The sequence below is a fragment of the Varanus komodoensis genome, unplaced genomic scaffold, assembly GCF_004798865.1.
Source record: "Varanus komodoensis strain SLA01 unplaced genomic scaffold, ASM479886v1 scaffold6_4, whole genome shotgun sequence".
In the NCBI taxonomy this organism is placed as follows: Eukaryota; Metazoa; Chordata; class Lepidosauria; order Squamata; family Varanidae; genus Varanus; species Varanus komodoensis.
This window is the reverse complement of record NW_025336347.1, coordinates 6,676,987-6,689,509: the sequence shown is the minus strand read 5'-3', so window position 1 is coordinate 6,689,509 and position 12,523 is coordinate 6,676,987. Positions and strand designations below refer to the sequence as shown.

General features: G+C 40.3%; 1 protein-coding gene across 1 annotated transcript in view; it reads right to left on the bottom strand.

The window, feature by feature from the left end:
- The window catches only part of CNTN3 (contactin 3), a 64,102-nt gene that overhangs the window by 21,650 nt on the left and 29,929 nt on the right, over positions 1-12,523 (bottom strand). The window contains exons 7-8 of the mRNA XM_044452048.1: positions 3,583-3,710; positions 1,674-1,849 (exon numbers count right to left, since the gene is read on the bottom strand). Of these exons, the coding sequence (XP_044307983.1) occupies positions 1,674-1,849; positions 3,583-3,710 (304 nt within the window). The remainder of the gene's footprint in view (positions 1-1,673; positions 1,850-3,582; positions 3,711-12,523) is intronic.

The following is a 12,523-nucleotide window of genomic DNA, read 5'->3' as shown; positions in this document are numbered from 1 at the left end:
TCTCTCTCTCTCTCTCTCTCTCTCTCTATCTCTCTCTCTCTCTCTCTCTCTCTCTCTGTGTGTGTGTGTGTGTGTGTGTGTAAACTGAGTTCTAGTGTTAATCATTCTTCAGATCTCTAAGAACACCGTATCAAAGCCTTTGCATTTTGTGTAAATCAGTCTTGGACACCATGAAAGCACAACAAGATTGCCACAGCAACATACTCTTAAACTGTCAGTGTTTCTTGGAGACTTGGCAGCAGAAGACATTGCATTCACATCTTCAGTGAGCAAAATTGGATCTATGCTGCCATGGACAAGCTGCAGTGACAGGAAGGTCACCTTCCATGATGAGCACAATGCTGACCAATGGAACACAAATCATCTGGGCAGCATTAAAACCAGTAACGACACTCAACACTTCTAACACTGATGCCTCCACAATTTCAGCTGATACTGGTCTTTCTGACATGCTGATACTGCAGCGGTTTACAGGCAGTTTGTTAGTGAACCAGAAGCTGCTTGCATCCATGTAGGAGAATGGAGAAGAAAGACAAAGCATGCTTCACTATTACAGTAACACAAGCTTTGCCATGGTGATGTTCAAATTGGGTGTTTGTCCTCTGTGGCCCACAATACATGTCAGAGATCCCATGATTCTGAAGGAATACTGAATGCGTACGGGTACACATTGGTGCTATCCATCCTGGCTTCTATGTGTGATCCTCAGAAGAAACCAGATCTCATTTAGTGCAGGTGATGGGCAGGGCTTCCCTCTTCCACGGCTGCACGTCCAAGTGGAGGGTCAGGATAGCCTTTTTTTCAGTTGTACTTGTGGGTGGGAACCAAACAAAAAAAACGGGGTGACCCAAATCACCTGCATTTTAGAACAATCTTTGAAACTATCGGCAAAATCCCTTGATAGTTCAATTATGCAAAGAAAAGGGATGGGCAAATCTGTCAAAGTCTATCCCCATAATGTTGGTTTGTGCACCCATTTTCCTGATGCATGGATCTCTGTGTGCACATTTGACTATCAAATGTATTTTATACGCATGTTTTTAATCTCTGAACTGCATTGCAAAATTTGAGTATGTTGCCATTGCATTATTGTGTTCCAGTTTATGTGTGGATTCGGGAAGCATGGAACTAGTCAATAAATTTCTCACTTATACCTAGCAAGGAATGCTTGCAAAAAACAATAATGATGTGTGAGGAAAGCACAGGCCTTCCTTAATTAGATACTGGAAATCAGCAATCTCACACTGGATTTTTCAAACCTCTTCAGTAGCCTGATTGGGACTGGTATGAGCAGTCCTTAGCATTTCAAATAAATATGTATATACCTCTTCCTCAATTCCTGGTTTTCTTTTTAAGCTAAGAGAGTGATGATCACTGCAGAAATATTGAAGCCCAAAGTCAACCTGGAAAGTCAGTCAATCTATATACATCCATGCAACAGATATTTTGCAAAAATTCTTCTGTTGTTTTAATCTGTTAAACAGTATAAAGCAAAACCATAGCACCACAACGGATTTAATGGAAATACATTCTCTTTCCAAAAAGTCCTCACTAGAAGAACATTTAAAACAAACAACTTAATAGGAATATAATCATACTGTTGAACTTTTAAGAGAACTGTTCTATAGCTATAGCTCATGAAGCAAAAGATAAAGAAATACTTTACAACTTACCCCACCTACTCTCTCAAAATGGGATGCATCTTTTCTGAAGTCAGTCAATGCACTGTTAAAATACCAGGTGAAACTTATGTCCAGCAGCGGATCGTGCTGAACTTGGCAGGGCAAGATTACACTTTCCCCTACAGTAACATCCATATTCGAAGGTGCCAGGGTTATCCGGGTTGGCTCTGTGAAGGACAGGCCCAGTTAATTTTACCTGCTTGTGCTACTGTCCCACTTTTCTGCAGTTTTTTGAAAACTATAATTTTCTACACAATTCACACACAAACAAGTAGCTGAGTCAAACTTTTAGTACATCTTCCCTGCCTCAAAGATTTTCCTAACTTGAAGCACTTTTCAAAACTGTTAAAAGCATTAAAAAAAACCTGGGCAATTACTTCTTATCTAGGAATTGAAAGGGAAATTTTAAAAAATCAGTGAATTATAAAACATGCTGCTGCTATTAATCTTGTTCTTTGGAGAGGGGAAATTCTAATGCCAGTTTAACCATTTGAGAGGGAACACCTTAAAATTTAGCATCTTTTATTGAAAGTGAGTATGGAAGCAAAGTTGAATGGGACTGCTGACCCACATTACTGTGAGTTAAACCTTACTACTCACATTACAATTTTAATAGAACTCTATTCCATCATGGTTTCTCTTTGACAGAAAGACCAAGGTGCTGCTGGATGCCTCTTCAGGTACTAAGCAGAAACCTTATGTCAGACAGGTAAATTTATTTCATTAAGATCTTACATAAGACAATGAGAACTGAATGCCTCGAATGAAACTTAAGCCATCAAGTGGTAGTCTTTAAGTGCCCTAGAATGGGGGTCACCTCATGGTCACCTCCATAGTAGTCTTCATGGCTACCATACTAGGATAATAAAAAAGATTCTGGCAACTTCCTGCCAACTAGGAGCATATGCTGAATGGAGCAGCTGTAATAGCCAATTAAGCTTTTCTAACCCTGGCAAATCTGGCATATAAGAAATCAGAGTCAAGTGTGTGTTTCGGCAGCACATCTGAAATACTGGAGGGAAAGTCTGATGAAACCAGAAATGCTGCAAAATCTACCTTTCAAATAGGAAAAGTGCTGAGGAAACTTAGGCTTAAATTTAGTGTGGACAGAAGCAAAAACCCAACAGAAGACTGAACAAAATGGCAGAGGGTATGGATGGTCCCTTTATTTTGATGTGTGCGACAAACAGAAGTTCCTCCTTTTTTTTTCCTTCTGAAAAATCTCTACCATTGCCCTCAGAAAATGAAGTAAAAAGCTGTTATACTCCTTCTTGCCTTTCACAAGGAAGGTCTCTAACATGTTTTTAGAGAAAAGTTCAGTTTCCAGAAAGAATGAAGCTGTTCCTCTCTGCAAATGTAGGATGAACCTGTGACCGAGATGGCAAAGAAAGAGATTCGTACTGCTGTCCACTCAAAAGTATATCAAAATGTTCTATAAAATAGCTGAAAGACAAAGTCTTGGACTTGAAGTTCCTGTGATGTCCATAGAAGAGGAAAGGAAGGAGTGACATTGCAAATTTCTGAAGTTCTTGAAAAGCTGCTCTGAGGGTTAAGGGACCTTTTGAAAGGTGACACAGATAATCCAGCGGGGAAAGAGGACTTTGGAAAATTAAATCCCTTCTTCCTCCAATGGGAGTCCCCACTTCTGCAAACTGAAGGAATGAATGGAAAGAGTACTCTGGACCCAACCTTTGATATCTACAGTCTATGGAATATAAACAGTCTGTTGCATAAAGCAGCATCCATACTGGCCTAACAAGAACATAGATGTCACATTTATATGCAGTGTGCATAAAATGTAACATAAAAATAAGCCAAGAATTCAAAATTGAAATGTCTCTTTCCCAAATTTCCCAATGCATTCAATTTGCAAGTGAAAGACAATTAGCTGTCTAATTACCTGTAACTAATAAGCTGGTCGAGCTACTTGCTTTCCCAAACTGGTTTTCTGCCAGGCAAGTGTAACTTCCAGCATCTGATTTACTCACATTTGCTATTCGGAGGCCTCCGTCTTTTAACAATGATATTCTAAAAATAAAAGAGGCGGAAAAACAGTGTAATTTTGTTGAGATAAATGTATATAGTCCTTTAAAAGTTTTGATTGCAGAACACATCCACAGAAATAGTTTACATATAAATCTCCCCAATGGGCATAAGAGTGTGGCAACTTCATCAACTGGACATGTCACATGGATAATGTATCCCCACATTTCCATATGTCAGTGAGACTGTGAGCTAAGCCAACATTCTAAAAATAAATAGCATGAAGTTATGTATCTTGATTGGATGATGATTTATTTCATTTCTATATGACCACTAGCCAAAGCTCTCAGGGCAGTAAATTACAGATGGGGGGGGGGGGAGAAACAGAGAGAGAGGTAGAGCCTTAGTAAAATGTTGCACACAGTTATGTCTTTACTTCCCAGATTGACCGGAGGGTATTGTTTTTCCTCCTGCTATGCCAATGTGCTCTCTGTAATTCAGCAATATGGAGTAGAATGACATATTTGTTATGATTACATCTTCCAAGGAATCCAGAGTGGCATACAGGACTCTCATTCCCCCCATTTGATTCTCACAACCAGGCTGAGAGTTAGGTAAGGCTGAGAGTCACTGAATGGCTCAAGACTACCCAATGAACTGCATGGCTGAGTAGGGACTAGAACCTGGATTTCCTGACCCCAGAGAAACTCCATACCTCTCTGGCTCAAAGAGCAGACACATGATTTTGAGAGTCATAAGCTTCCCATGCTGTCATAATTAGCTTATTAAACCTTGGATATCTGGCTGAATTTTCAGAACACCTGCCTTGGCCCTGTTTCTGTGCAAGAGGGGAACACCACAGAAGCACTGTGAAGGATATTAACAAACAGCAGTCGGGATAATAACAACACCATTCCTCAGTTGATGACTGCCAAGGCCCCGTCATTCATGCCAGGAAGAGGAAGAGAAGCCTTCCGAGCCAAACTGTCCTGCCCCGCCCCTGCTCTGTCCCAACAGTCCAAGAACTGGTCAATTTAATATGTGCTCTTTCTCAGTGTCATAGACTTTCTACTGTAACGCGGAGCAGTGCGAGCCTTATCTGAAAATGCAGCGTTGCTACATGGGTCTTGCCAGTCCTTGTCCAAAATTCTAACCACTATACCTCCCTCCCTCTCTGTACTCATACCAGTGTTGCCTCTTTATGGTCCACACAAAGACAAAGAAAGGCATCTAGGTCCAGTGTATTTCAGTGAGCCTGGGGGGCTGCTGGGGAGGGAAATTCAAGCTGCGTCGTCATTACTTTGGAAGAATCGGGCCTGCATCTTCCAGGTGATTCTTTATGGGCAAATCAAGAAGGAGGTCTCTACAATCATGCTCCAAGAATGTTTGTAGCCAGCAGACTACAAATTTGTATACCTCTGTCCTGGCCCCTTCACTTGACCACTAATAGCCTCTCTTTCTCTGGCAGTTCTGGGTCAGAAGACTTAACAAAGTGCTTTTCAATAAATATATTTTTATTTTCCGTTTTTTCACATTTGCTTCTCTGTTTTAAGGTTTGCTGCAGGTTGTTCGTTCCTTTTTTGTCAGCCAGAAGACTATGGAATTGTTAAGCAGGTGGCTGCAGTGGTGGGAATTAAGCAGGCTGTAGAAAACAAGACAGGCTAGATCTATTATTCAATTCACCAGTATGCTCATCTGCCTGGTTAGCTGAAAAGACAAGATGATGATATGGTGGCAATTATATGTTAAATATTTTACACATTAACTTTAAGTGCCATATAGCTTCTCTTCATACAGTATGATTATCACAATGGTACGAACATATAATTATAAAACATAAAATCAGTTCAGAAAGTACAAAATGCCATTTAAAGAAAACAGAATCTTGGTACTACACAAGCAGGGTTATACTAAGTCTGTGTCCAGTCTAAATGTACTTGGAAAGTCTCTGCTTGCTCCTTTTACCTTCCAACTGAGGATGTGATTAAACCAGGAAATGTTGTTTTGGGGTCAGACGTGCTTTACAGGCTGACAGCCGACCTTGCTTTATTGTATTCTGTAGGAACTGTGTTTGCCCTCAAGGGCACCTTCAAAAGCAGCTTATAAAATAGGAGAATAGCTGCTACATGCCATATGCATTACGGATTATAGCAGTGTGTGGCTTGGTTAGGTCTATAAACATTAGAGAGGCAGAGGAGATTATACAGTCGTTACTACATACACTTGTGTACGCACTGCTCTCTATCATCTCTAATTCTCTTCAGGATGCTCCAACGTTGCGCATGTATCACCTTACCACCTCAGCTGACAGCAGAATCAGCTTGGCAACAACAAACAAACATCACAGGATAAACATGCTAAAACAATGCCTGCTTAACTAAAATAAACTATGTATAGAGCACTTTGGGCAATTCTGAAGTATGAGATGATAATTGATCAAAGCTGTTTAGAACTGCCTGTACATAAGAAGTATGTTTTATGAAATTGCACAGAGCAAAACAATGATGGAAAAATACTGCATCAAAGAAAAAAGCAAGCCATGTTTTCAATTACAGAAGTAAGGACTACAGCACAGTTAATTTAGAGAAAAAACCTTGGTATATATACTATCCAGGTCCTTATTCAAACAGTCAACTGTTTGGAAATGGAGAGAGGGGAAAAATAATCTTTATGGTCTGATAAAGCACTACTGTTCAAAATTAATGTCCCCCAATGAATGGCCTAGTTTATCAGTGGCAAACTTACAACAACTGAAAGAGGTAAATCTCTGTGTAGCTTACTCTTTATTAATGGTCCACTGAAATATTAGCTTGTACATAAAATAAGCAATGCCTGATTATTCAGATGGTAGATTTCAGCTCTTAAGCTTCTAAAAGCAGAGAGTTGATAGACTCTGAAGATGGTATATACACTGATGAAACATATAATCAGTGCTTAATCAAGTAGCATTTGAGGTGTGTTCTATTGATCAAAGGCATGCCAAAAATTCAGTAACAGGCATGACATGTACACAAACACACAGCACTGGCTAATCTTTCTTTGTCCCCTATATTGGGAAGGAGCATTGTTTCTAATATGAAATCTCAGATTAAAAGGGTCACATGGCCACGGAGACTGTCTGCGGACAAACGCTGGCTCCCTCAGCCCGGAAACGGAGATGAGCACCGCCCCCTAGAGTCAGGCATGACTGGACTTAATGTCAAGGGGAAACCTTTACCTTTTTACCTTTAAAACATTTTATGAGGATGTCCAAAAGGGTAACTGCTTAAAAAAATATCTGAGGTCAATTTACAACTCCTTCCTATGGATCCTGGATTTAAGCTATAAAGACACTGGATTTAAACAGAATGAGTAACATTAGTCACAGTGGGACTAAGTATGTTTAAACAAAATGCTTCAGCTTTACTGGGATTCCAGTGAAGCACCAAGAAAAACATAAATAATTAGAATCTTTTGATATGCAAGAATAAAAAGGAAATATATAAAACAAATCTTGAGTAAAAATGTTTCATAATAAAGAAAATTGTAGAATTATTTATCATAAAGTGACTCATGTTCAAGAGTAATTTGATCTTTTTTCCTGATTCCCTTAAATATATCATACTTAGGCAGAGAGTCCAAAAGAAAACATTTTGGTAAAAATGTACCATACTTTGCACAGCTGTATTCAAGAGACCGAAGACTAACTTAATGGGAAGTTAGGTGCCTGCAAAGTAATAAAGATGCATAAATAGACTTTTATGAGAAAGCTACTGAATACAGCTGTACAACTAAGTCATATGCCTCCTTAAAACAATCTGAGGAACAACAACTCTCTTCACACTCCCCTCCCCCTGGCTCACATACACACACCCGGGGATGGGAAGAGAAGTGGAAAGTAAGGTTTTGCAAAAGGTATAAAGTTGATTGAACAGCATGGCATTCACCACTAAGTCATAACTGAGGTCAGAAAAAGCTATCCTTAAATTGTCTACAGCTTTGGGGGAAAACATGGTCAGGCTATTGATCACTTTGTCCTAGCCCAACCTATAGCTGATCCACTTGTATTCCTTATTCTGACGTCTATGATGGTCTTTGAGTCCAGGCAGTGATGCTGTTCTTTGATCATGGGACTTGCTGTCAAACTGCTTCAAAAATTGCTTGCCAGGCTCTCAAGCCAATTCTTTGCAGTCCTTTCAGGCTTGTTTCCTCTTCTACTCTGGTGCCTAATCCATGTTTCCAGGGCCAGAATTCCCATCTCTTCTTTCTGCTTGAAATCACCTCATTACCTTATTTACCCAGATAGTCTATGTGCAACTGCACTTAGAATACTGTGTACATTTCTGGTCACTGCACTAAAAAGAGTTAGAGAAAGGGCAGAGAAGGGCAGTTAAAATGATCAAGATGTTGGAGCAACTCCCCTATGAGAGAAAGGTACAACACTGGTAATGTTTAGCTTAGAAAAATGGCAAGAAACAGATAGAGCTGTACAGAATTATGCATGGTTTGGGGAAAGGAGATAGGGAGACATTTTTCTGCCTCTCCCATAATACCAGAACCCAAGGTTACCCATAAAGTTGATTGGTGGGAGATTCATGACAGAAAAAACGAAGTATTTCTTCATACAGCACATAGCTTAACTATGGGATTTCTTTGCACAAGATGCAGGGATTGGAAAAATTCATGTGGAGAAATCCTTCAATAACTACTAGGCCTTATGTATTTCTGACCAATCAGTAAGTCAAATAATTTCCTTAGCCCCTTACTCAGAAACAAGGTAGATATAACTGTTTTAAGGTGGGGTGAATATACCTCATCTAGAACAGGCAAACTCCCCAATTCCTGTACCTGAAAACTGACCATCCATAGAGTCTCTGTCTTGTCAGGATTCATGCTCAGTTTGTTGGCCCTCACTCAGTCCATCACTGTGACAAGCCACTGGTTCAGAACATGCATACCTTCACCTGAATTGGGTGTTATCATCATATTGATGATAGCTTGCCCCAAATATCCTGCTGACCTCTGCCAATGCTTCATATAGAGGTTAAAGGTCATAGCAATCTCTCCAAAAAAACCATGATACAACCCTGGACATCTGTCACATCCACAGCACCACCAGAGCTTCAACAGGAATTTGAAGACCACCAGCTTGGGTTACTGGAATTTCCCCCAGATCAATTAGGAATCCACTGGATTTCATAGGTTTGTAGTAGTAGATGAGGGCAGAAAAAAAGCAGTAACTTCTATTACAGGCTCTGTAACATCCTATGAATAAAATTAAACTACAGTAACCTATTATGATTTTTTATTTTCTTAGGTATCAAACCCCTAATATACAGAAATTAAGTTAATTATACTGGCTTTTCATCTACGTAGGTTTCTTAATAATACTGTTACATTAAGAAAAGCAGAACTAAGTCAGCTACAATTTTAAAGCTTAGAAACAAAAAACACTTCCTCTAAATGTCCTTCAAATCTTCAACTGAAAATTAGAGCTAGTTAATGAATGGAGTACCTGCTTTTGGCACCCTGGATTCTGCCATGTTTGTCATGGATACCCCTTTCAGTAATCCTGTAAAATCTCATTATGCAGTGCTCTTGTAAAGGGACAGGTGGCAGGCCCACACGGCCTTTATGTGAACCATGTCTTAAATTATCTGCAGCCAAGGAACTTGTTATTGTAAAGCAGGCAGAGCTGAGATAGACACAGCCTGGGCAGACCTGCCTCTCTTTTCACATCATGTCACCTATTCATGTATAATGTGGCAGTGGAAGGAATAATGTGCAGGAGCTGGATGGGGAAGCGGCCCCTCTCTTGGAACTTACCTTTCCCTGGCCCATTGCTTCAGGGGCTTTTCTTCATTCCTGGCTCACTTCTGGTATCAGAGCTGGGAACAGAGAAAAGTGGCTGAAGTAACAGACTGTGGGCAGGTAAAGTGTGGGGTGGCAGAAGTTTGCCCTGTTATACCCCATCCCCCCAGCTGTATCTATGAAAGGGACATGATGTATGTATGATTCAGTTCCGTGGCAGCGGTTCATTTTTCCTGACTGGGCTACTTGTCTCTACTGCCCAGTGTTCAGTCAGCAGGCAAGCCCCTAACCGATTCCCAGCAGAGATGGTTCAGTAGAACCTCTTTGGCTGTATGCTCATGCCAAAGTGTGCCGTCTGGCTAAGCACTTTGTACAGACAGCTTTGCAGAGTAGCTGGCTTCACGTGCTTTCCTGAGGAAAGGCTGAGCTGAGATAGGCTCCCATGGCTACAGAAATGAGCATTGCACTGTAGGAGCAGGAGCTGTTTTACCTCGGTTTTCTTTTTCTTATGTTGTAGGATGAAAGGAGCAGAGTGGGTGTCCAGTGCTCCAGGCTTCTTCTGCAAAGTGCAGGATCCAGAGGAGCGTGTACAATGCTCTATTTGTGCATTGCTGCTTGTCAAATGTCTCTTTCTCACTATAGCCCTTCACTGTCCTTATATACCAACTTCTGGAGAATTGTGGGTCATAATACACTGTAGCTAGAATAGAAAATCAGCAACCCTTCTGTCTGCATGTAAGGAACTTGTGTTTGCTATAGTTTGGGCATTTGAGCTTGATTTGTGTCTACACGCTGCAAAGTATAAGCACATGTTCATTAAGGACTAAGCTATCAAATAAGTTTGAATGCTCTATTCCGCAAGGCCCCACAAAGATCCCCCCCCCAATTTTTCTCACTTAACATTTTAAGCCACCTAACCACATTCTCATATTTATGTTTTTATGTATGTATGTATTCATCACATTTGTGTGTATGTGCATATTCTTTTCTTCTTCATTCCCCCCACAAAATAGACAGCCAAAACTTAATTCCTTTGGTTCTCTCAGCATTGTCTGAGAGAAACAAAAGAAAACAGTGCTGTGCCATTTAAAATAAGGGGCATATGAATGCCCCAGCAGTGAACCTCCCCCTGTCATTACAGAGACACTCAGGGAACAATCCTGCATATTAGTTACTGCTGAAAGCTTCAACATGATCTCTAGAAATCTTAAATATTGTGCTGTCAACATGCATGCACATTGATTTTTCATGGGGGGATTGCTTCTTTTAACAATGGTGGATGTCATCAAACAGGATACACTCAATAAGAAGCTAAAGTGGCTTGCCATCCAAACAATGCAGGAGCATAAATTGCTAGTGAGGACACACACACACACACACAATAAACACTTCCTTCAAATCACAGTCACAGTAACTCAAATAGCTTTATATATTTGTCAGACCTTTCTTTGAGTAGCTAGCAAAATATGGTCCCTATTGATATGATAATAAACACAAATGCATTGCTTTCAGGCTGGCAACATTTTAACAGACAGGATAAGTGGAAAGCTAGTCTGGAGTTACTTCTTTAATGCATCAATCAAGAACCTACTAAATTAAGACAGACTACTGAAAAAGAAAGGCTGCAAAATTAATCCCACTGATATTAGTGCAAAGTAAAATGCGAATACACTATTTTCCAGTACACAATTTCAAACATAAAGCAAACTTACATGCCAGTAACTTCAGTTTAATTCTGCCAAAGGCTCATCTAACCAGTGATCCTCATCAAAACCATTTTAGTTTTCATCAATACTTATTTTCCTCTTCTCAGTATGACTTCATCACATTTTCTTTGCAACAGAATTAGCACGGTTTAGTGTTAGCTGGCCAAAGCATTACGGGTGTGAGATGGGTGGGAGGAACACAGACAGTTCTGTCAATGGCAAATCTCAGTGCACAAGTATTTGGAACATTATTATTATGTTGCATTATTATATGGTTCCAAAGCCAACTAGCTTGTTCCTCAGCAGCAACTATTCTTCTGTATTCACTGAAGCTGCACCTTTTTCACATCCATAGCACAAATAATTCCCAACCCTTCTTTCCCCTATTCTCCATGATCTACAGAAAATATAGGAAAGGCAATGTTAAGTAAGAGAAAATATTTTCCTCCCCCAAACACAAGTTATCTGCAGTTCACAGACAGTGAAGGGCTCTTGGGGCATAATACGCCCGATGCATTTTGACTAGCTGTCTTCTACAGAGCACAAGGAAATATTACACAACCTTGCAGAAGCTGTTTACTTAGAGTATTTTGCATGGCAGAAGAAACTGGAAAACACTGGTGTTGCCTTTTGCAAAATTGGAGGTCAGGGAAAGAAAAATACCACAGGACTCTGAGGATGGATGGAGAAGGGAGGCAGCTAAAGGTTTAAACCTGGGTAAAGTTTTTTCTCTGTGGGGCCAGGAGAGAAAGCTGCTGAGTGTTTCAGGCTTGCTTCCTTCTGAGCATTGTCCCAGTTACTTCCAAGTTGTCATGCAGATATGCAAACGCCTGACCTGCTTACATATGAATACACATGGAAGTCATGCTTAATTCTGTGTAGAAATGCTATTTTAAAATGCTGAGTAACTGAGTTCTACCTGTTTCTGAATGTTGTCCTGCAGGCTGCAGGTTATCCTGCTTCTTTCCAAAGAACATGCAGATACATGTCTACTTGGAAAGGGAGACCTCTGCGTCCACTCAGTAGACATAATGCTCATGCTTACTTCTGAGTAGACATACCAATGCTTTTTATCTCAGATTTTATCTGCATATGTTGCTGAAGTAATTCAGTCTTGCTTACTTCAGATAGACATACAGAGGCTTCCCCTGCTTATCTGCAACCAGAGATGCTGCTAATGCTTATTTCTGAGTAGACATGCTTCCTAATAGGTAACCATGAAATTAGGGGGGAGTTGGATTTTTCAGTACCAGACACCACTGGAACGCCACCCTCTCCAGGAGTTCTTTTTCCAAAACAGAATCTGCCCCTTATAGAATCTGAAAAGGATTCCTTGACTCTGTTCTAGAGTCTGGCATGGGT